Genomic DNA, 20,296 nt, shown 5'->3' on the forward strand with positions numbered 1-20,296 from the left:
GATGTCGATTACGAGTACTATTGAACTGTTGTGTTTGTTTATATGCCATGGAGGCATTCAAAAGTGAATTAGTTTATCGGCAGTCATGTTTTGCCGTGTTCTGTGGTTTTGGTAGTTTTTACCGATCAAATTGTTTAGACGGCAGTGAAGTTTCGCCGTAGTTTTGTTTGAAGTTTTCGGCAGTCGAGTTTTGCCGACAGTCAGTAGAGCGGCAGTCAGGTTTTGCTGCATATTCTATTGTAAATATGTTTTAAACTAAAAGGGGGAGAACTGTAGCATCCACCCTAGCTACACCACTGGCTGTCTGGAACAGCAGTGTGGAGATCGAATAATAAATATCAGTTTATCTACTGACTGCACACCCGAACAGACGCGCGTTTGACTACGTTTCCAATACCGTATCACAGTCTCGGTCATTAGTGATTAATTAACAGTCTAGAACCCAATCTCCCACAGTATATTACAAGCTGCTCCATCTCTTCGCACTTCAACTCTTCCAGGCGGCGCTTTTTGTCCCAGAATATATGGGTTTGCTGTCTTCGCTTCTGTTTGTATCGTTCCACGTTTTGACGGGTGCCTTGCTGCAGCATAATCGCCCGCGCTGCATTCTTCTCGTCCAAAACCGTCTGAGACTCCTCGTCAAACCAACCGTTCCGTCGATTTCCTTCCACGAACCCAATGGCACCTTCCGCTGTGTTGTCAATGGCTGCTTTGACACAACTCCAGCAGTCCTCAAGAGGGGCTTCGGTGAGCTCTCCCTCTTCCGGCAACGCTGTACCAAAAAAAATCTGAAAAACGATAGACGTCATATTTGAATAATCTCTTATGTGAATGGCATACACACTTTAATTATTTTACCGTAATCCGTAAATTTCATCGTAATCTCAACAGCTGAACAGTTCGCTAAAATAAAACACCATAATTCCGTCTAAATTCGATGGATGTCGGTGAAGTTTTACCGAAAACTGTAAAAATTTACCGTACTCCGTTAATTTATTTCACCGAATTTTTCAGTTGTTGAGATTACGGTGAAACTTCAGCAAACTTCAGCAGGTACGGTAGGACTTTTGAAGTGTATGAGCCGGCTGGCTGGCTGGCTGGCTGTGAAAAAGCGGACGAGTTGAAAGGTAGTTTTATATTGGCAAGGTTGCCGGAATCGTATCACGGTGATGGAAGGACTGGATGGGGGATATTCTATGAAATCGTTGAAATCGAAGCTGTTGAACGAATTCTACCAACGCCAACAGAAGTTCACGAATAAGGAGGAGAAAACATGAAAGCGGGAACGAGAGAGATTTTTTACTCATTTCAAAACAAAACTTATAACTTATCATGGTGGTTCGAATGCTATTCAAGTAAGAGATTTTTACTCTAAATATCATAAAAATCGATTGAGATTTGGAAAATATATGGCTATTTGTTGTTGTTTTTTACGTTAATATTGTAATTTTTGGTCAAACTTTGGTTGCAATATTTTATGTAGGGGCATTTCTAGGCCTATAAAGGCCAATCTAGGTTTTTACATAAATGCTTGGAAACAATTTTTGGCCCATAGTGGGGCAAAAGTTCGACCCATCTATAAACTAATGGAAAAAAGTGCAAATTGCCTAAAATCCACATATTGTCTTCAAATTTAGCTGAATTTGCCTGATCGTGAGAAAAATGTTACATTCTCACTAAGTTTTGTGGAAAACTGCTATTTTTGGGTATATTATAATTAACCCTGTTTTGCGCAATTTTTTGATGAAAATTTAGAATGTATGTTTCAGTAAACATAAGTTTACGGCTGGTAAAAAGTATGCCTGTCATAAAAGTATCCATATTTTGTGTTTTAGCCAGCCAATTTTTGCCACACAGTAGATTCGAAATCTTGCCCTACCGGTATGGCAAAAGTTCGTTTAAGACAATCAATTTTACACAAAGAAAGCAAACAGTATTCAATCGGTCTGTGTTTCGTCTGTGTGATTTGTCTGATTTCGATTCCCCTTCGTTCCAGGATGGAATCCTAGACTTCCTTTGGCATAGAGTATCAGCATACCTGCCTCATGATAAAGCAATGCGGAAATGGCAACTTTTGTGAAAAGCCCCCAATTAATAACTGTGGAAGTGCTCATAGGATATCAAGCTGAGAAGCCGGTTCTGTTCTAGTGAGGACGTAATGCCAAGAAAGAGAATAATCCAACGTTTACTCTATTGACGCGGGCAATAGCCTTCAATTCCCGAATATAAATAAAATAATTCATCAAACATTTGATTATTATAAGCGTTATACATGTATTTCAAAAAATGCGTGGTAGTAACTTACATTACCACTTTAACATTAAGTAACGTAAATCTACCACTTCACTACACATCCTCCTCATCGTCATCGCCACTCATAGAGGCATCTTCCCCTGCAGCCTGAAGTCCTCCTTCGGTCGCCGGTTGCACATAACTAGGATCAAATCGTGACTTGAACACGTTCGTAACTAAAAGTAAAAAGGATACATGTTTTAATTTATCTGATTTTTTTCTGAGAATATAACCATCCTTACCAATATCGTTATCCAGCAGATTCACGACGGTGAAGTTCTTCGTCTTCAAATCGCCTCCCAAGGCCAGCACGAAGGGATTCTCCGGACACTCGTCCAAACACTGAATAACGCCAATCTTTGGATTCTTCTTGTACGTCAATCGCGCATCCTGATCATCGTAGTCCCAAACCTTCAGCGTCCCGTCGGATGACGCCGTCGCCAGCATTCCCTTCACCTTCGAGCTCAACACCAGACCGGTGATTTCCTTCTCGTGGATCTCCTTGGACCACAGTGGATGCTCGTTGCGAATGTCCACGTAGTGAATCCGTCCCTCGTTGGTGCTAGCAATGAAGTGGTACTCATTGTGATGACTCCAGCAAACCCGTTCCACCTCTCCACCCAAACTCCACGATTTGTAACTGGCGCTGTCGTTGCTAGTGGCTCGACAATCGAAGACCTTCACCATGCCATCGCAACTTCCCGCCAACAGGGCCTCCGCTTTCGTCGGATGGAATGCTAGCGTCTGTACTTTCTCACCGAAATCTCGGATGGTGGTGTGCGGGGTTCCGTCTTCCATGTCCCACAGGATCACCGTTTGATCTACCGAACCGCTGGCCAGAATGTGTCTGCAAAAAACATGTTAAGTAGATTAGTATATGCGAAATTGGGGGATCAAGATTAGACGACATACTCCAAATTACGATTCCACGACAGATCCAGCACCGCATCCGAGTGGCCCACCTTGGGTTTGTTCTTCTTCCGACTGCCTTTGGATCCGAATTTGCAAACCGGCTCCAGCGAATCTTGAATGTCCAAATCCCACAACGTTATTACCGGATCCATACAGCCAATGGCGCACAAATTGCCCGGCTTGTCACTGCCCGGGTCAAAACTCAGCCACTCGATGCACAACGGTGGGCTGGGCAGCAGAAAGTCGTGGTGGACGTACAGACTTACTTCTTCCTCGTTGTAAACTGAAAGAGTATACCGTTATTGTACCGATTCTAGGGTAACTATATGTAAATAAGATTGAGTGCACTCTTTTCCAAATATCCAATATGGAATATCTTCTTCTTCTTCTTGACATTAACGTCTCACTGGGACAGAGCCTGCTTCTCAGCTTAGTGTTCTTATGAGCGCTTTCACAGTTGTTAACTGAAAACTTCCATTACGAAAAGATCCTGGACCGACCGAATCGAAACCCAGATACCTTCAGCATGGCTTCGCTTTGTAGCGAATACTAACCTCTCAGCTAAGGAAAGCCCCTATAACTGTATAACTTATTTAACCCTCTAATACCCAACCCCGCCTTTCGACGGGGTATATTTTAGAATTTTGTGTTTTTTTTTTCGTAGCTCGGAAATCAAAATGATTTTATTTTTGGCTTAAACCTTGACTCATAACACGCATATAAGAAAAGTTTTCTATGACTTTTGATTTTTTTTTGTATTTTTAAAATTGTTTGAAAAATTGTATTCTTTATCCTAATTGTAATTTGTCGTTACAGAAATTAGAATCCTCAATGTCTTCCAAATGCCGAAAAATCAAGTAAACTACCTGTATAACTATTGTTGAACACCAGAAATGATTTGTGTCTAAAGAACCAGACAACGACTCACGTCGCAACCCTGATGGACTACTCACCAGCGAGTAACCAACCTACCAAGTCTACAGTTTGAGTAGCTGTGCGATTCTCCAGATCTGTGCAACCATAGAACTGAAGCCCGGCTTCGGTTCATCTTGACCTTAATGTCCCCATTGTCAAACGCGAACAATGAATGTAACGCAGAACCCAACCACACCCACTCTTGCGTTACGTTTGTTACATGACGGTACTGATGAGTATTTTCTAAGGAATGGTTTTACAGCATAGCTGAGCCTTTCGGTTAATAATACCAATGTATAAAAATAATTTGTCTCGAAATTGCCCGCGTGATCTTGTAATACCCCATTAGAAAAGAATCAACTTTTACCATACATGTCAAACGCTCGCCATGACCCTATGCCTAACATGTGTATATATGGACTTAGCTGATGTTACTTATTTAATGGGTCTGGGTCATTTGGCATAAAGCCATTTGGCATAAGGTCATTTGGCATAACGCCATTTGGCATAAAGGACATTTGGCATAACAGCCATTTGGCATAACGGTCATTTGGCATAATTTTGAACAATGTGAAAATAAAGGGTCATTTGGCATAACGGACATTTGGCATAATATCAAGCCATGTGTAAAGTAGGAATCAATTGACATAATATCAAACCATATGTGAAGTAAAGGTCATTTGGCATATCGGACATTTGGTATAATATCAAATTATCTGAAAAGTAAGAGTTATTTGGTATAATAATGCAAAAACTCTTTTTTTTTTCACATAGCACTGTTGTAATATTACGCAAGAGAATAAGTCATGTTGAAAAGAAGGGCAAATTCCTACATAAAAAATAACACGTCGAATCGCTATAGCAATAACCCTAGAAAGAATACCTTAGGTTTAAAAGAAGGGTAAATCTCTAGATAAATATCATGACTAAACAGGATAACAGAAGATGAACTAGGGTGTCAATCAGTGACGCAATATTTCGTAATTTCAAATTAAAAATTGAAAACAAGGTCATGACTTTGAAAAACAGAAGAAAAAAATGCAGCAACATTGCTGTTACAATTATCTTTTAAATAACATTTCGTTTTTTTCAACGAACCCGATCAACCAGTGCACACTGGTCCAGGAAGCTAATTTGGGCGGACATGCGGTTTTCGTCTCGATTTATTGATTTTAGAGCCATAGTTGCTTCTGATAATATGTTCAGAATTTTAGGTTCCGGGTCATTTGACCGAATGCCGTTTGGCCGAAAGAGTTATTTGCCCGAACGCCTTTTGGTCGAATGCCGTTCGGCCGAAATTGAAAACAAAAGTAAACTATTGTTAGCATGGATTTATAATGAATTTCAAAGAACTTATTCAGCTTACTCATAAAGAAGGTTACACCATCATAGATATACACATGATTAGCTTTTTAGTAGTAGTTCATGAAACACTTCGTGCTGAAAGAAAAACATCCTAAATGTAAGCAGTTATTCACTTCTCTGCTAGCGGTGATAGCCACCTACAGATGTTTGTAGTTAGCTTTTGACGTAACTTAAAAGGTTTTGGATTCGGGTTCTTTGGTTCTCGAATCGTACTATGTAATATATGTCAAGGTTCTAGCAATAACAAGTCTTGGGGCTCATTCATTTATTTCATAACGCTGAAATTGGCCTTTGTGGACTCCCACCCACCTCCTTGTAACGCTTTTTGTATGAATATTATTCAATTTTTGTATGGACCGTAACATCTTTGGGACACCCACCCACCCCCTCTAGCGTTATGAAATATGTGAATGGGCTCTTGGTTTCTTTGATTTAAGTATTTCCCGAGCCGTTTATTGCTATACGCAAGCAACGGTACAAAGTTCAGTTCACATGTTGCAATCTTAAACTTGGAGAAGAATGAAATCTCACCCAAGTTGAGGTACAAAAAAAATTATTTGAATAAGACGTAAGAGAATCTGGAGTAATCAACCCCACGGTGCCTTTTATGATTATTTGTAAAAAAATTGGAAAAGATTCGTCAGGGGCGGATAGGAGTGATCATGTGATGACATTTGATTTTACAAATCCAACTTCCAGAAAAATGTCTAAATTTTTCTAAAATATTTATAGAATCCCCGAAAAGTTGTTTTACTCCTGAAACCCTTATTATAAGCTTTAATATGAATAACTATGAGAAATACTTCACTCTTGAAAGAACAGCCTATGATCAAAAGAAGGAAAAATCTCTTATGAAAATTAAGGCGTGTAATGCATATAATAGTTTTATCAGTACAACTACAAAGAACTTCCGATGATTTAAAGAAGGTAAAATTCCCAATTAAAATATAAGCTGAACTATTGTCAATAGTAATGAAACCAGTATAACTCGAAAGAATAGCCAATGTGCAAAAGAAGGAAAAAATCTGATGAAATCAATAAAACACATCTTTGGTAATCCAGAGGCGAATTAACCGTCACCTCAGAGTCTTGGCGCGATGTTAGGAGTTCACAACTTCGTCCTGAATTAACGGGTCGATTTTATTATTCTTTTAGAGCTCTTATAGAGTGACAAAAATTACAATGACGGGGTTGGTGGTCTGATGGCTACCGCTTCTGCTTCATATGCAGAAGGTCATGGGTTCAATCCCAGGCCCGTCCCTTTCCTCGTACTTTATAGTTGTATATCTCTCACTTGCTTCTATCTTCCATTCTAATTATATCACAGTCAAACTATTCGTTCATAGCAAACGCTAGAACCAGAGACGGACAAGAAACCGTTTCCCTAACGCTTCCTACTTCCACGCGCACGCCTTTCTTACGCCTGATACATAGGCAGTCTGCTAACCACAAAAGCAAACCTCTCTGCCATGCCCAGGGCTGGTAGCAAGAATTGGTACCGAAAAAAGTTGTTTTAGTGACCAAATTTGAGAAATAAGTGACTAAAAAGTGACTTTAGATTCTTAAAAAAGTGACTAAAAGTGACTTGAAAAGCAAGCCGTAATCAATTTTATTTCAATTCTAGTATACTGTTTTACGATCAATATCAATTATGATTGGGAAAATTCCATATGATCTTCTGCTGGTAGTAGGTCTAGTTGAGTACCATATTTGGACATTTTTATTGTGCTTCGAAAATTACAAGATATCGCCTAGAATTTTTTCAAACAGGGTAGTTTATATTTACGTAAATAATCCTTTTTTAATAGATTTTCAATCTTTTAAAAATTTTGTGTCTGTTATATTACCAAAGTATTTTATATTGTAAATTTTAATAAGAATTTGAAACATTTGTAAAATTGAAATTTTGTCATTTCACGTTTCCATTTAAATTCCAGCTCTTCTACCTAATAAGGTCAACATTTTTATGCACTCATCAATATTTCAAATAAAAAATGATGACAGAAGATCGAATTTGATTGAAATACTGCTTAAACCGCGTCCTTTAACGCCGAATAAGGAAGAAATTTTCCATCAGTAAGTATAATGGAAGGTATTCACATTCTAAGACTTCCTCGTGAAATAACGACAAGTAACTTTTCGTTTTGCCGTAAATTTCTTATTACTCCGAAGACCTCTTCAGGAGTTTGTTTTGTAATTTTTACGAACTTTTTATGTAATTCTTCTAAGAATCGTTTATTTACCTTCATGAATTCAATCCGTTTTTTTTTTAAGAAAGACCACGTTGTTTCATTAAAATACTCTCCTACCGTTATCACGGATGGTTTTCTACAATTTTCTTAATGCGAGCCATGGTTTCAGCTCAAAAGATCATTATATTGGTTGGTTCTTTATCATGGTGAAGAAATTGATTCGATGATTCCATTAAGAACTGCTCCAAAGATCGTTTCAGACATTTTTCAAGGAAGTCTCAAGTTCCCCGGAAATTTATCAATTGATTCTTTCATTGATTTCCCTTGGACCTGCTCCAAATAAAAAAAAGCCAAGGAAATCTTCAAAGAATTTTTCCAGTTACTCATCCTCGATTCCCGACCAATGGATAACAACAAAATTATATCAAGATTTGTTACAAATATTTTTTTTTATTTTTTGTTAGAAGCACTTTGAGTTGATGGAGGAAATTGTAACACAATTAAAACAAAATCAGTTATAATAACAAAAGCTATTTTAATTTAAAACTGAATTAATCCACAATTTGTTATAAAAAATGATAGGAAAGAAAATAAAAAAAATTTGTTATAATTCAGTAATGAAATATAACAAATCAAGTTTTTATATAGTGTGGAAGAAATTGTGTTCAAATTTTTGTTATTTTAACTACAACCCGCCAAAATAATAACATATTTTGTTAGAGAAAATGCGATAACTAACCCTTTTGTAATCCACTTGTTTTCAGGGAAATATCAAGAAAAAATTTCATATTTTTTTGTGAAAAATTTTGAAAAATCCGCAAGGAATTTCTAAAAAAAAACCTAGTGTTATTTCTGATGAAACTTGTGTGAGTTATAATGATGAACACCTACGAGGATCACTGAAAGATCTCTCGAATTTTTGATGAATATATTTCTTGATAAATCGCTATGATATTAAAAAAACATATTTATCCATCAATGGTCGGAGCAATAACTATAATAATTGCTGTAGTATTAGCTTCTACACTAGAGCTTGAATGAAATTTTAAAGAATCTATGAAGGTTTGGAAACTGTATTTGAAAAAATATCAGTGAAGTGTTTGAGCCGCAGTAATAATATTTTGGAGAAATTTCTAGAGGAATCTAATGAGGAACCCCAGATGCAATTCATCGAGCAATTCTTGGAAAAGATTTATTCCAATAACACCTTAAGTAAGTTTTGAGAAATTCCGGAGAGTAATTATGAATGAATTTTTGAGAGAATCCTTATAAAAAGGCCTAGATTAAATGAAAAAGGCGTAATTATTGTAGGGTTTCTTGTAAAAATGTCGATTTTTTTTCGAAAACTCTGTACTAAACCTTTGGGAAAACCTTCTGTAGAGCCTGCGGGAATAATTCTAGAAGTAGCAATTGAAGAAATCTGTAAAAGAATCAGTAATCTGGAGGAAATAATGAGATTTTTTCTTCAGAGTAATCTCTGTGCAAATTACTGGAGGTAGTAGCGTAGGAATGTTCTAAAAAATTTTAGTACCAAATTAAGAAGAAATTCCTCTAAGCTTCTATTGGAAAATTGCTGTTGGCATTCGAAGTTCATGAAAGCATTCCAGATGGAATCTCTGGATAAATAGTTACGTAATAGTATCTGAAGGTTTGTCTGGAGCCTCTAGAATGTTGCACCAGAATTCATTGCATGCAGATTAACCATCTATTTCCGACGACTTTAATCGACAGTTTCTTTATGAAAAAGCGTTTTTATAAAAAGTAATTCAAAAAACAATATTTCAAAGGGTCAATTTTTTGCAAAATCAGTTCAAAAATTTGTTGGATGTTTCACAATAGTAAACTGATTACTTACCAATAGTTTTACTATTCAAAACATTAGTTGACTTTTAGATTAATCTGATAAGTATAGAATCATAATCTACAGTTAACTCTCCCTTACTCGATATTTCATATCTCGATATCGAGTTGGAGAACTATAGTAAGTCTGAAGTTACCATGGGAATGAGAGGATTAAGGCAAAAAAGTGACTTTAGATACCATATTGATTATGTCTTTAGAGACCTTAACTAAAAAAAAAACACTTTTTAGAAATATGCATTTAAATAGTATCCAAGCCTTTAAAAAAGATCTGCTCACCTGAAAATATACCTTTTTTCGTACCTGTTGGAAGCTTTTATCTTTTCCTACAAATATTATTTATTTCATATGATAATGAAAGATGCCCAACTACAACTGGAAATCGTACTTGCATTTCCCATTTTAACAACTCTAAGTCCTACTTCCTTATTCAAACAAGTTTTATTCGGAATATTAAAAATAACTTTAAATGAATTGACTGAATAGTCAAATTATAACAGCGGCGCAGCCGAATTTTTTTTTGATTGAAGAAATTTTGTGTTAGGACACAAAGGACACATTCTGCCATAATAATTACTGGTTCGAAGTATTTTCCCTGCGTATAGCCGAAATCCTATAATAATTTCAGGTTTTTTCCAGGTTGAATAAAATTCCCTGATAATTTCAGGTTTTCCAGGATTTTTCAAGTAGTAGACACCCTGCTAACTTAAAACTTAGCCTAAATTAAGAAGGCCGATTCAAAATTTTCTCCCGAAAATTAGCTCAAAATAGTTGAAAAAAGTGACTTTTTGACAAAAAAAAGTGACTTTAGTTGAAATGGCTTCAAAAAAGAGACTTTTAAGTGACTGGCCTCAAAAAAGTGACCAAGTCACTAAAAAGTGACTCGCTACCAGCCTTGGCCATGCCTTTCCCCCAATCCATACACTCCCGCATGAACTGACGTGGATGCAGTGGAATATACGGTCTACGTGGGAGTCAGTTCAATGCATCATCAATTCCTCCCCCTTCCCTTCATTGGTCTGCATTCTGACGTGGCAGGTGCCATTGTTGCCTAAAAATAGAAGATCACCAGCACTTATACACTGAGGATGCCTGTTAGTCCCAAGCAGTCATTCGGTTGGTTCCTTGTGTAAGTGCAGCTGATCTGGCGATACTGGAGTGCATCCACGGGCGGCCAATCAAGCTCAAGCTCAAGCTCAAGCTCAAGCTTATAGAGTGACAAAAAATTACATCCGGCCCCATCATAAAAAATCAACAAATAATTAGTTTATCAGTTATTGGGCCAAACTTATGAAACCTACACATCAGAAGAGTTGTAATTTGATTTTATGATGATCACAAGAGTGAAGTAGAGGCCAACTTCTTTATTTTAACGAATCGTGAGTTGGTATGTTCAGCAAAGTTGTAGCAAATGATCAGAGTTGCTCAATATTGATCATAACAGCGTATGGCTGATTTACATAAACTATTAATATCAGTTGCGAGCTATTAATATCACTTTGATTTGGCAACCAACAGCAGTGATGCGACATCGCACGCTAGATCAAAATCACGTGACAATTCTCCTTCTCTCTGGGGCCTTCCTTATCCGAGTGGTTAGAGTCCGCGGCTACAAAGCAAAGCCATGCTGAATCCCGAAACCCGGTCGGTTCAGGATCTTTTCGTAATGGAAATTTCCTTGACTTCCCTGGGCATAGAGTATCATCGTACCTGCCATGCGATATACGAATGCAAAAATGGTAACTTTGGCATAGAAGCCTTTCAGCTATCGTCGCTCTTGAGTGTTTTATTTTTTAGATTTTTTGGCCTACTATGTTCTACAAAGTTTTAATACTTATCATTTTCTACAACTTTGCCATCGTTGTATTTCTTATGGTTTTCATGTTATTTTATTGTTTATATTTTGTGTGCCTTGTATCTACAGAGAATACATAAATTATTATAACATAGATTCAGCTGTTACTAAAATAAAACAGTAATAAAATGCTAAAATCTTCAATTTAAGTATGTACAGAAAATATATTGAAATTATGCCAAATGTCCTTTATGCCAAATGGCGTTATGCCAAATGACCTTATGCCAAATGGCTTTATGCCAAATGGCCCGCTTCCTTATTTAATAAGTAGTTATTTCACTCATTGATTTTCTTCAAAACCTTGCCAAATTTAGATAATTGATGGATTAGATTTATTACTGCAGTGAAACTGCTTTATGTTTATCAGGCATGATTATTTAATTCTATTTATTAAGTGAAAAATTACTGTCAAGGCCAGAATTGCCGGAGTGAAATACTTTATAGTATCACAACACCATAGGAGATCACATAACATCACCTAGTCAAAGAACGGCATTTTGTCTTATTATTGAGGTGGATCGCCCTTTGCTCCTATCCGCAACCCGGTGCACGCGCCCTGTTGGGTCTCAAAAACCTCGTAGAAGATTACAAACCGTCAATGGCATTTCCCATATACTAACCCACATTGCACATTCAAGGGTCTGATTGTGCTCCTGACCCATCCTCAGTTTGTAATCTTCTCACCAGGTAGAAATTATATGTTCCTGGAGTATAAATGATTTCAATGAATGCTAACCGTAGTTGAATAGGATCACTGAATCAGAATACAAAAAAGAAATCTGATTGTAATAAAAACTATCAAACTATCGATCAGACCAACAGCGTTTGGATGAAGCTTCATGGATACTTGGTTGTACACTGCGTTGAACGGTACATCCCATAGTCCAAAAAGTTCGATCCACTCAGCTCCAAATAGATTGAGATCGTCTGCCTTCGATACGAAGCATCTTCCCTGCTTGGACATGCCATTCAATGTGATTGAGCATGTTAACTCCAGAATGAGACCCATATCGTCACCGGAAGCATTCACCACGTTGATAGACGGTTGTTTTCCGGTCGGGCAGCCCAATTGCTGGTAGACTTCATGGGAAATTACGCTGATGTCCGCTGCACTATCCAGCTGCATTCTGACTGGGCTTCCGTTGAGTTCGACCGTAGTGAATTTCCGATTAGCTGCAATACTGACCCGATTTATGGAATAAATTCCGTGGGCTTTTGCTGATTGATTCTTTGAACCTTGATTCTTCTTCTTCGGTTTCGCCTGGAAGCAGGCACAGTATCCCTCTTTATGTCCGACTTTCTTGCATGACTTGCACTGATGTTGAATGAAGTTGCAGTTTTTGGAGTAGTGCATTTCTCCGTAACGCCAGCAATTTTGTGTTCGGGACATCGGAGAACTGCTGCTGCTGCTGATATTGACCAGTTGTCTTGACTTTCGTTGGTTGCTTGATGGCGCAAACTATAGATTTGTTACCTGACTTCTCGATCATTGCCGTATCCTTTTTGAGATTCAGGAGCCGCTGACAATCCTCGGCCAACGAATGTAGTGTCATCGGCGTCGCTGGATTAGCGTTCTCGATCTTGGACAGCAGGGAAGTTCGGATATCCGCGTCTTTGCTTGAATACAGACCGCAAACGAAGAGTAGACATTTGAACTGGTCAGTCGTTATTTCCGGTAGTTTGAATTCTTCACACTTCTCGTTCACGATGCCAGCGTACGTGTAGAAATCATCCGACGGACTCTTCTGCTGCTGTAGACACTGGTACCGCAAGTTGAACAATGATGTGTTCCGACCGAAAATTGACTTCAAGGTGTTGATTGTGGCTTCGAATGAAACGTCTTTCGGTTTCTTCGGTAAGATGTAGTTCACATATTTCTTGTGCGCTACAGTGCTGATGTTCCGGAGCAAGAGTCTGACCTTGGCCGGTCCATCCAATTTCCGGGCGTTTTCTTCAAACAGATCCTCGTATTTTGCGAACCAGACTTCAAACGTAACTCCCGCTTCAGCGTCGTAATGGAATTCACTGATACTGCTTTACAAAGACTCGATCAGTCTGGTTTTGTCGGCGTGGATCCTCCGGATGCTGCTGGTTGGGCTGTAGATTACCGTCACCACTTCCAACTTGTTGACTTGCTGCGGCTCTTGAAGCGGAAAGTTCTTGAAGGATTCGTCCTTGGTTCTCCAGAATCCGCAAGAGATTTGCCTCGAACTCAGGACTCATTTCGCTGCCGTAACTGTGCGTGACTTCGTAAAAATTCTCGTCGCCAAAATATGTTGTGTAGCAAGAACAACTGCTTAGTTTGGAGGTTGAACAAAGAATGAATATATTTTCTAGTTGTCATTATTAGTATAAGAATCATGGCTTGCTTGGCAGTTCAAGGGTTACTGCTCTAACACTCAGGGATGTCAAAATTCCTTGTTTGCGGATGACACAAGACTCCCCGCCAAAGGACGAAGTCAGCGTGTCATCTGTAGTTGATTGCAAAAAAGAAAAAGTAAGAGGTTGTTTCCGAGATACGACCGCCAAGTTGACGTTGGATAACGTTAGCTTCTTCTATTTCCTGATTTAGGACCGTCACGAACTTATGAAAGATTTCTAGGTACTGACAAAAAATCTAATCAATTTTCAAACTATTTGTTGCATGTCAATTCTGATCTATTAAGGACATTGAGTGTTATTGTTTGGTTGGTTCGGTTAACACTTCAACACCGATAGAACCGGTCGATGGAAGATGAAGCATGAGCGGTAACTTTTGCTCTCCTAACAAATATACCGGTTGAACGTTAGGTCCATTCATGATCCTCTAAGATTGGTTGCTTTAGTGGATTCCGAAGCCAGTTTGAGGTTGAGGCTCTTGTCCATGAAGTCCTCTAACTCTGTGTACTCCTCTTTGCTCAAATCGATGTTGAAGTTACCTGTCACGATGATTGGCATGGTCTCCTTTTGATACTCGAAGAAGTTCCGCGCCATAAAGAACTTCTTCTGCTTCATTGTGGTATCCGGAGAAATGTAGAGGCAAACCAGTAGTGGCCGACAATTCATTATAGTGATCTCGGCAGCGCAAATATTACCATAATCATCTGACAAGCCAAGCTCCACATCATAACAGGTGCAGAGTTTTCGAATCTTGTGCGCCACAGCAATCGTTGTTGCTGGCGGTGAAATCGATCAGGACTTCTAGATTAAGGTCACGGGACGGTGTTTTAATCACCCTCTCCATTTGAAAAAATTATCTCAAGTGACACTCAATATATCGATGCGAAAAATGTATCACTAGCATTATATATATGTAGTGCACAACCCATTAAATTTTCAGTTTAATCGGTTCACCTAAACTAGAGATTTGCTTCTGCAAAGTTATGATGATAATTGTTAGAGTGAGACAAAAGATAGGGAAAATAACACGGTCTCCCGTGTCACCTTAAGACCGATCTGCGATTCCAGAGCGCGACCGTCATGGCCCTGTAGGAAGCGAGCGTGGCCTAACTGGTCGGTTTGTTTGAGGATACCAACCTGTACGCGATCCACGCCAAGCGTGTCACCATCATGCCGAAGTACATCCAGCTGGCTCGTCGTATCCGTGGCGAAGGCGCTTAAATTGCATTGAAGCACAATTTCAAACAACAACCCTTTACAGGGCCACAATTGAATAAATAATATTTAGTTATCAATTGTAATTTCGAATGATAAGCTTTCAACGGAGATAAATGGCAAACAAAGTTGTATCTAGGTTCTCGTCACTAGGGTCGGGCGGCGGTAGCATTTTTGCAGTCTTCTCTGTGTGTGTATTTCGATTCGACAATTTCTTACCAAATCAAAACGTCAACAAAGCTGTTGCTGATAAGTTTTGGCTCTTTGTTCGCCAAGTTGATACTGATCGCTCTAGCATGCGACGACGACAACGGCATCATTCAATCATCACTAATTGCGAGGCAAACCGTGATGGATTCTTAATTCAAGTGCCGTTTGCGATTTACCTGACCGCGCGCGCACAATGGGAATTTTATTTCTTGACACTGTGATTCTCGAGAAGCATTATTTAGCCGTGATAAATGATTGCATGCAAATTACTGACCAAAATCTGAATCAATCACATCCAATCACCAGTAATGTCGCTCTTCACGGTGGAAAATTCTCACAACTCTTTCAAAATGAAATGGTCGTCCTGAAAAGGACGGTTGGTCACCGTCGATCAAACTGGGTTGTCAATCCATTGTTAGACAGAAATACACCAAAAGATTACCGAAGACGATTAAATCGAAATGCAGTCGGTAATTTTGTACTTCGTTGTTTTCGTTGGTTTGCTCACTCCTCCGACGGCAATTTTCAAGGTTTCTAGACGAGTTCTCCACGAATTTGTTGGTGCAGCTGGATGCCCATGGCCATGATGAGCGATTTCACGGAACCTGCAGCATTTAGCTTGGGTTGGGAATAAAAAAGAGCAGAAGCAGCGGCAGCGACGAATGTGTAAAATTTATTCCGATTGACTGTTTAACGATAAACTTGCGACGATCGACGCGCCACCACATTTCATATAACGGAGGTTATTAGAACTAACTTGGAGGTGATGATTTGGAGGTTATTTGGCAATTTGGAGGTTAAAATCCCCTCCAAACACTAGCGATTTTGCGGTGGGATGTTGACGTTTGATCACGAATAGGAGTTCTTCTCCAATTGCTGGTCAATGATTGACTGATGTGTGCGGGGATCATTGAATTTTGGTTGGCTTCAACTGAACACGATAGAATAAAGAGGAGTAAGAAGAAAACCGAAAGGGGCGTTTCCCTTTGCATGACGAAAGTGGCTAAGATATCGAGCAATGATGTCTGTGCTAGGAATACACAAGAAAAATGTGCTTTTCTATGGAAAATAAGACATGCCTTGATATTTATCGATTTTTCAATAGTTTTTTCATGAAAAACAATAGTTTTAATTATTGGAGTCGATTCGTAGAAAGATTTCCAATATGCAATGGTTAGCTATTGATAATGAATAGTTTTCTTTTGTATGAATGAAAATTTCTGATCCATGGGTGCCAAAATGATGATAATTGTTCAATAAAAATTTCTTTTCAGAAGCATTCTAAATATGTCGCAATTTTGTTACATATGTTCTCATAAAATATGACAAGTCTAAGAAGCTGTTGAAAATGCCACTCTATTTTACAATCGTTGTGAAATGTTATGACGGCACTGCAGCAGCGTCCGCGAATACAGTATCAAATTGTCGTGCCATCAATTATTCATGACAAATTAAATTTTGTATGAAACTGTGAGATTGATTGAGAAATGAAGAAAGATGTAATAAGGTCGAAAATATTATTCTTTCATCTCTTTTCAACACCTTTGATGGCCCTAAAAAGCGTCGATTTGCTTATACGACGAACCATCTAAATGATGTGACGTGGATGGCGCACAAGAGCAACGGGTTGTTGTTTACCGGGCATAAGTCGAAATCTGCAAACGATGCTCACTCTTAAAATCTTGAGCGATTTCACAAGTCCGACGCTCGATTAGAAGCAGCTCCTCTGATCAGCAACTCAGAGGGCCTGTGGTATTTCGTTCCTAGCGGGCTTGCTTCTTGAACACCGATGCTGAATTCAAAGTCGAAATCTGCAAGCGCGGATAAATTTGCGGCGGCGATGACGACGGCTTGGACGTTATTCGCTCAAGCCATCGTCATCTCCGCCGCAAAACAACCTTGCGTCTTCTTCTTCCGAAGACACAAATTGAACTGTGACGGCGGGAGCAAACGCAAAGCGAAAATGACTCGCCCGACCGTGTTCATAGTCCGACCGCAAAAAGAAGACTGAGGGAAGAAGCAGGACCGGTGCGCTTTTATAGTGGGAAGCGGAACCCAAAAATGTGCTTGAACGTGATTGGTTAGATAAGAAAGGGGTCAACATTTTACGATTTTTCAATAGTTTGTTGCCAATAATAAATAGTGTCATCCATTTGAATCGACGCGTAGATAAATTTCCGATCGATTGATGTATAAATATTGAAAATCTATCGACAAATGGCTGAGTAATTAGCGGTCAAAACCTGACCATTTTTCGTTACATGCTCAATTTTTTGTTTTTTGAAATTGTACCCCCATATGTTGCCGAAGGACGTTATCCAACGTCAAAAAGTTTGGATATTTTTTTCATACTTGCAAAAATGGAAGATTTCTCCTAATGCTTCCAAAACTCAACTAATAATATTCCCACATAAACCAAAAGCTCTTTATTTGAAACCTTCAAGTAGACATGTTGTCACGATGAGAGGGGTTTCAATAAATTGGTGACGTTAAGTATCTAGGGCTCATGCTAGATAAGAATTTAACTTTCAAAAATCACATTGAGGGCATTCAAGCCAAATATAATAAATATGTAAAATGTATCTATCCCCTTATTGATAGAAAATCAAAACTTTGCCTTAAGTACAAGCTTAAGACTTTTGATGTTCAAACAAATTTTCAGGCCAACCATGTTGTATGCTGTACCAATATGGACTAGCTGTTGTAATACCAGGAAGAAAGCTCTGCAGGGAATTCAAAATAAAATTTTGAAAATGATTCTGAAGCTTCCTCACTGGTATAGTACTAATGTGTTACATAGAATATCCAACGTTGAAACATTGGAACAAATGTCAAATAAAAGCAAAGAACATATAGCGGTCTAGGACTGTACCAGCTGCGAATCGCTTGATGCCATTGCTAATGTCGAATATTACGGAGGAAACAACTTCTTTTTTACTAGAGGTTTACGTGAGTAGGTATGGATTTCCAATGTCATTTCAATTTCAGCCACTAGGGTTTAACCTTTCATGAAATATTTCAACGACTTCAAAATTTGAAAATTTGATATAGGTCAACAAATGAATCTTACGATAACTAAATTTTTGGACTCTTCTACAGAGTTGGAAGAATGTGCAAATATGAAAACCTTGAATATGATTTTAGAACTTACTGTAAACTTCCATTGAAGCACTATCGTTCTGAACGTGACCAACCAGAATGAGATTGTCCGTCGGTTTGATGACTTCATCTTCTGCATCTGAATCATCCTCATCCTGAATGTTTTCCTCTGGATCTACTACTGCCACCGAGCTCAATCGCACCACAGGTTCTCCGGCTAGAACGCAAATTTGTAACTCAGCTAATCAATATCAAATATTAATACCTAATATTGCTCTTACATTCTTGCTCGTATCCCTCGAAGCCAAACTCGTCCCCTGTCGCCACTCGGGAACCACTGCCGGAAGCCTGAGCTGTTTCGGCGCGATCCGTCAACCGGGCCGCACTTTCCTCGTTCTCCTCGTCATCGGAAGTATCCATACCTTCGGCACCATCCTCTTCCAAATCGTCCCGCGTATCGTTGATAATCCGCGCCAACTCCCCGGGAGTTAAAGTGACCTGCCAATTTTATTCGTAACTTGTTACCAACCAATTCATTAACAAAACCGCGCACTCACCTTGTCGGGATTGGGTTTGGCGACACCGCGCTTCACAAACAGCAAACTCGGCACGAAGTTAACGTTGGGGACCTCATCCTCCTGGTCGGATTCCATGGCGAACTGAACAAATCCGGAACTTTACGCTTAACTTTACAAACAACGTCGCAAAACAGCACCAAACAGCAAACGCACGTGTTTTCCTTGCTTGCGCCGAGCGGCGAATGGAATTTTGAATGAAGTTGTAGGAAACGTCAAAGTTGTGTTTCACGTTGTTTACCGTTTGTTTTCATTCATGGTTTACAAAGGGAACCGTTAGATGCGAAGCGTTCAGCTCGTTCAGCTCGTCGGATGGATTGCGTTTCAAAGCGTTTCGGACAGGAGCGCACAGTGGTTCCATTCTATTTGCGAAACGGTCAAGAATCATTGTAATTCACAATTTGTAATTTGTGATTTGATCTTTATTATCAACGATAACCTATTAGTTGAACTTTACATTTGGTCAAGGAAACGTTCAGAATCCTCTTCGGTATAAAATTAAAAAAACATTGGAATGTAATATAAATATCAAGTTGCAATTAAAGTGCATTTTTGAAAATCAACAAAAGACATACGACATACCATTTTACGAGACGTTTTTGAATTTCTATGACGGCCTACTTCGCCTTAAGATACTTACGTGTTTAATACAAGCTACATAGCAGTAACCATTGCTGACAAAATTTTCAGTTGGATCATAAATTGTATAAAATTAATTTCCGCTTATAAAAAAGCTGTTATTCCACTTGAAGTTTGTGTTTTGAGTAAAAGCTGAAGACTTCCGAAAATGCAAATATAGTAGCTTTTGTTCTACAACACATACGAAGTTTAAACTAAAGCAAGGCACTAAAATTGGGACAGGGCTTTAGGACCCTACACGCAAACAAATTTTGTTGTATTATCTACCGAATCCATGGTAGAATTAAGAACTGCACCAACGATTTTCAACCGACTACAAAAATCTGTCAAGTTTACTATAATCTGGAAAAAATCACTGAGCAGTGCAGTAAACGGAAAAAACAGTTCACCTAATTTTTGAGTTGACTTTACCCAAAAGTAAGTATAACGATTATTCTCTCAACCCAAAATCTCTCGGCATTCTCTCTCTTCCCCACCAATGTTGTCATAAATAGAGAGAGCTGCACCTACTCAATGGGGGTAGTTTGGCCCAATAAGCCAAATTTGGGTAAAATGCATTATTCTCAAACTTGGGTTGAATGAACTCAATTTTGCGTTTAATCAAACCAAATTTAAGTTGACGCTTTTTTTTTCTGTTTCTGTTCGGGATGAACCACTGCGACCAGTTTTCTTTGATCTTTTGTGGTATACCCGTGTCCTTTGTTTAGTGCATGTCGTTCTACTCCATTACTATTGAGAAATAATGAAGTAGTCGTTTTTTATACAAATATCATTCTTTACCATTTTGC

At 38.7% G+C, this 20,296-nt stretch overlaps 1 protein-coding gene across 1 annotated transcript; it reads right to left on the reverse strand.

Moving 5' to 3' along the window:
• Window positions 1-2,249: 2,249 nt before the first annotated feature.
• Window positions 2,250-19,071, reverse strand: LOC5576906 (periodic tryptophan protein 1 homolog). The gene is made up of 6 exons (XM_001662955.2): window positions 18,852-19,071; window positions 18,576-18,792; window positions 18,347-18,511; window positions 3,205-3,487; window positions 2,535-3,139; window positions 2,250-2,468 (listed from the first exon to the last, which is right to left on the reverse strand). Exons 1-6 carry the CDS (start codon window positions 18,945-18,947, stop codon window positions 2,347-2,349), a joined length of 1,488 nt encoding a protein of 495 aa, XP_001663005.2. The 5' UTR covers window positions 18,948-19,071; the 3' UTR covers window positions 2,250-2,346.
• Between the last annotated feature and the right edge of the window lie 1,225 nt (window positions 19,072-20,296).

Source organism: Aedes aegypti, chromosome 3 (assembly GCF_002204515.2).
Source record: "Aedes aegypti strain LVP_AGWG chromosome 3, AaegL5.0 Primary Assembly, whole genome shotgun sequence".
Taxonomy (NCBI): Eukaryota; Metazoa; Arthropoda; class Insecta; order Diptera; family Culicidae; genus Aedes; species Aedes aegypti.

What these genes read in the sequence shown, in the direction of transcription:
- LOC5576906 (XM_001662955.2), bottom strand. Translation starts at nt 18,947, where the DNA reads ATGGAATCCGACCAGGAGGATGAGGTCCCCAACGTTAACTTCGTGCCG. An exon ending in TCGTGGAATCGTAATTTGGA is followed by an intron (nt 3,140 to 3,204) that starts GTATGTCGTCTA and finishes TGTTTTTTGCAG; the next exon opens with ACACATTCTGGCCAGCGGTT. An exon ending in TCTGCTGGATAACGATATTG is followed by an intron (nt 2,469 to 2,534) that starts GTAAGGATGGTT and finishes TTTTACTTTTAG; the next exon opens with TTACGAACGTGTTCAAGTCA.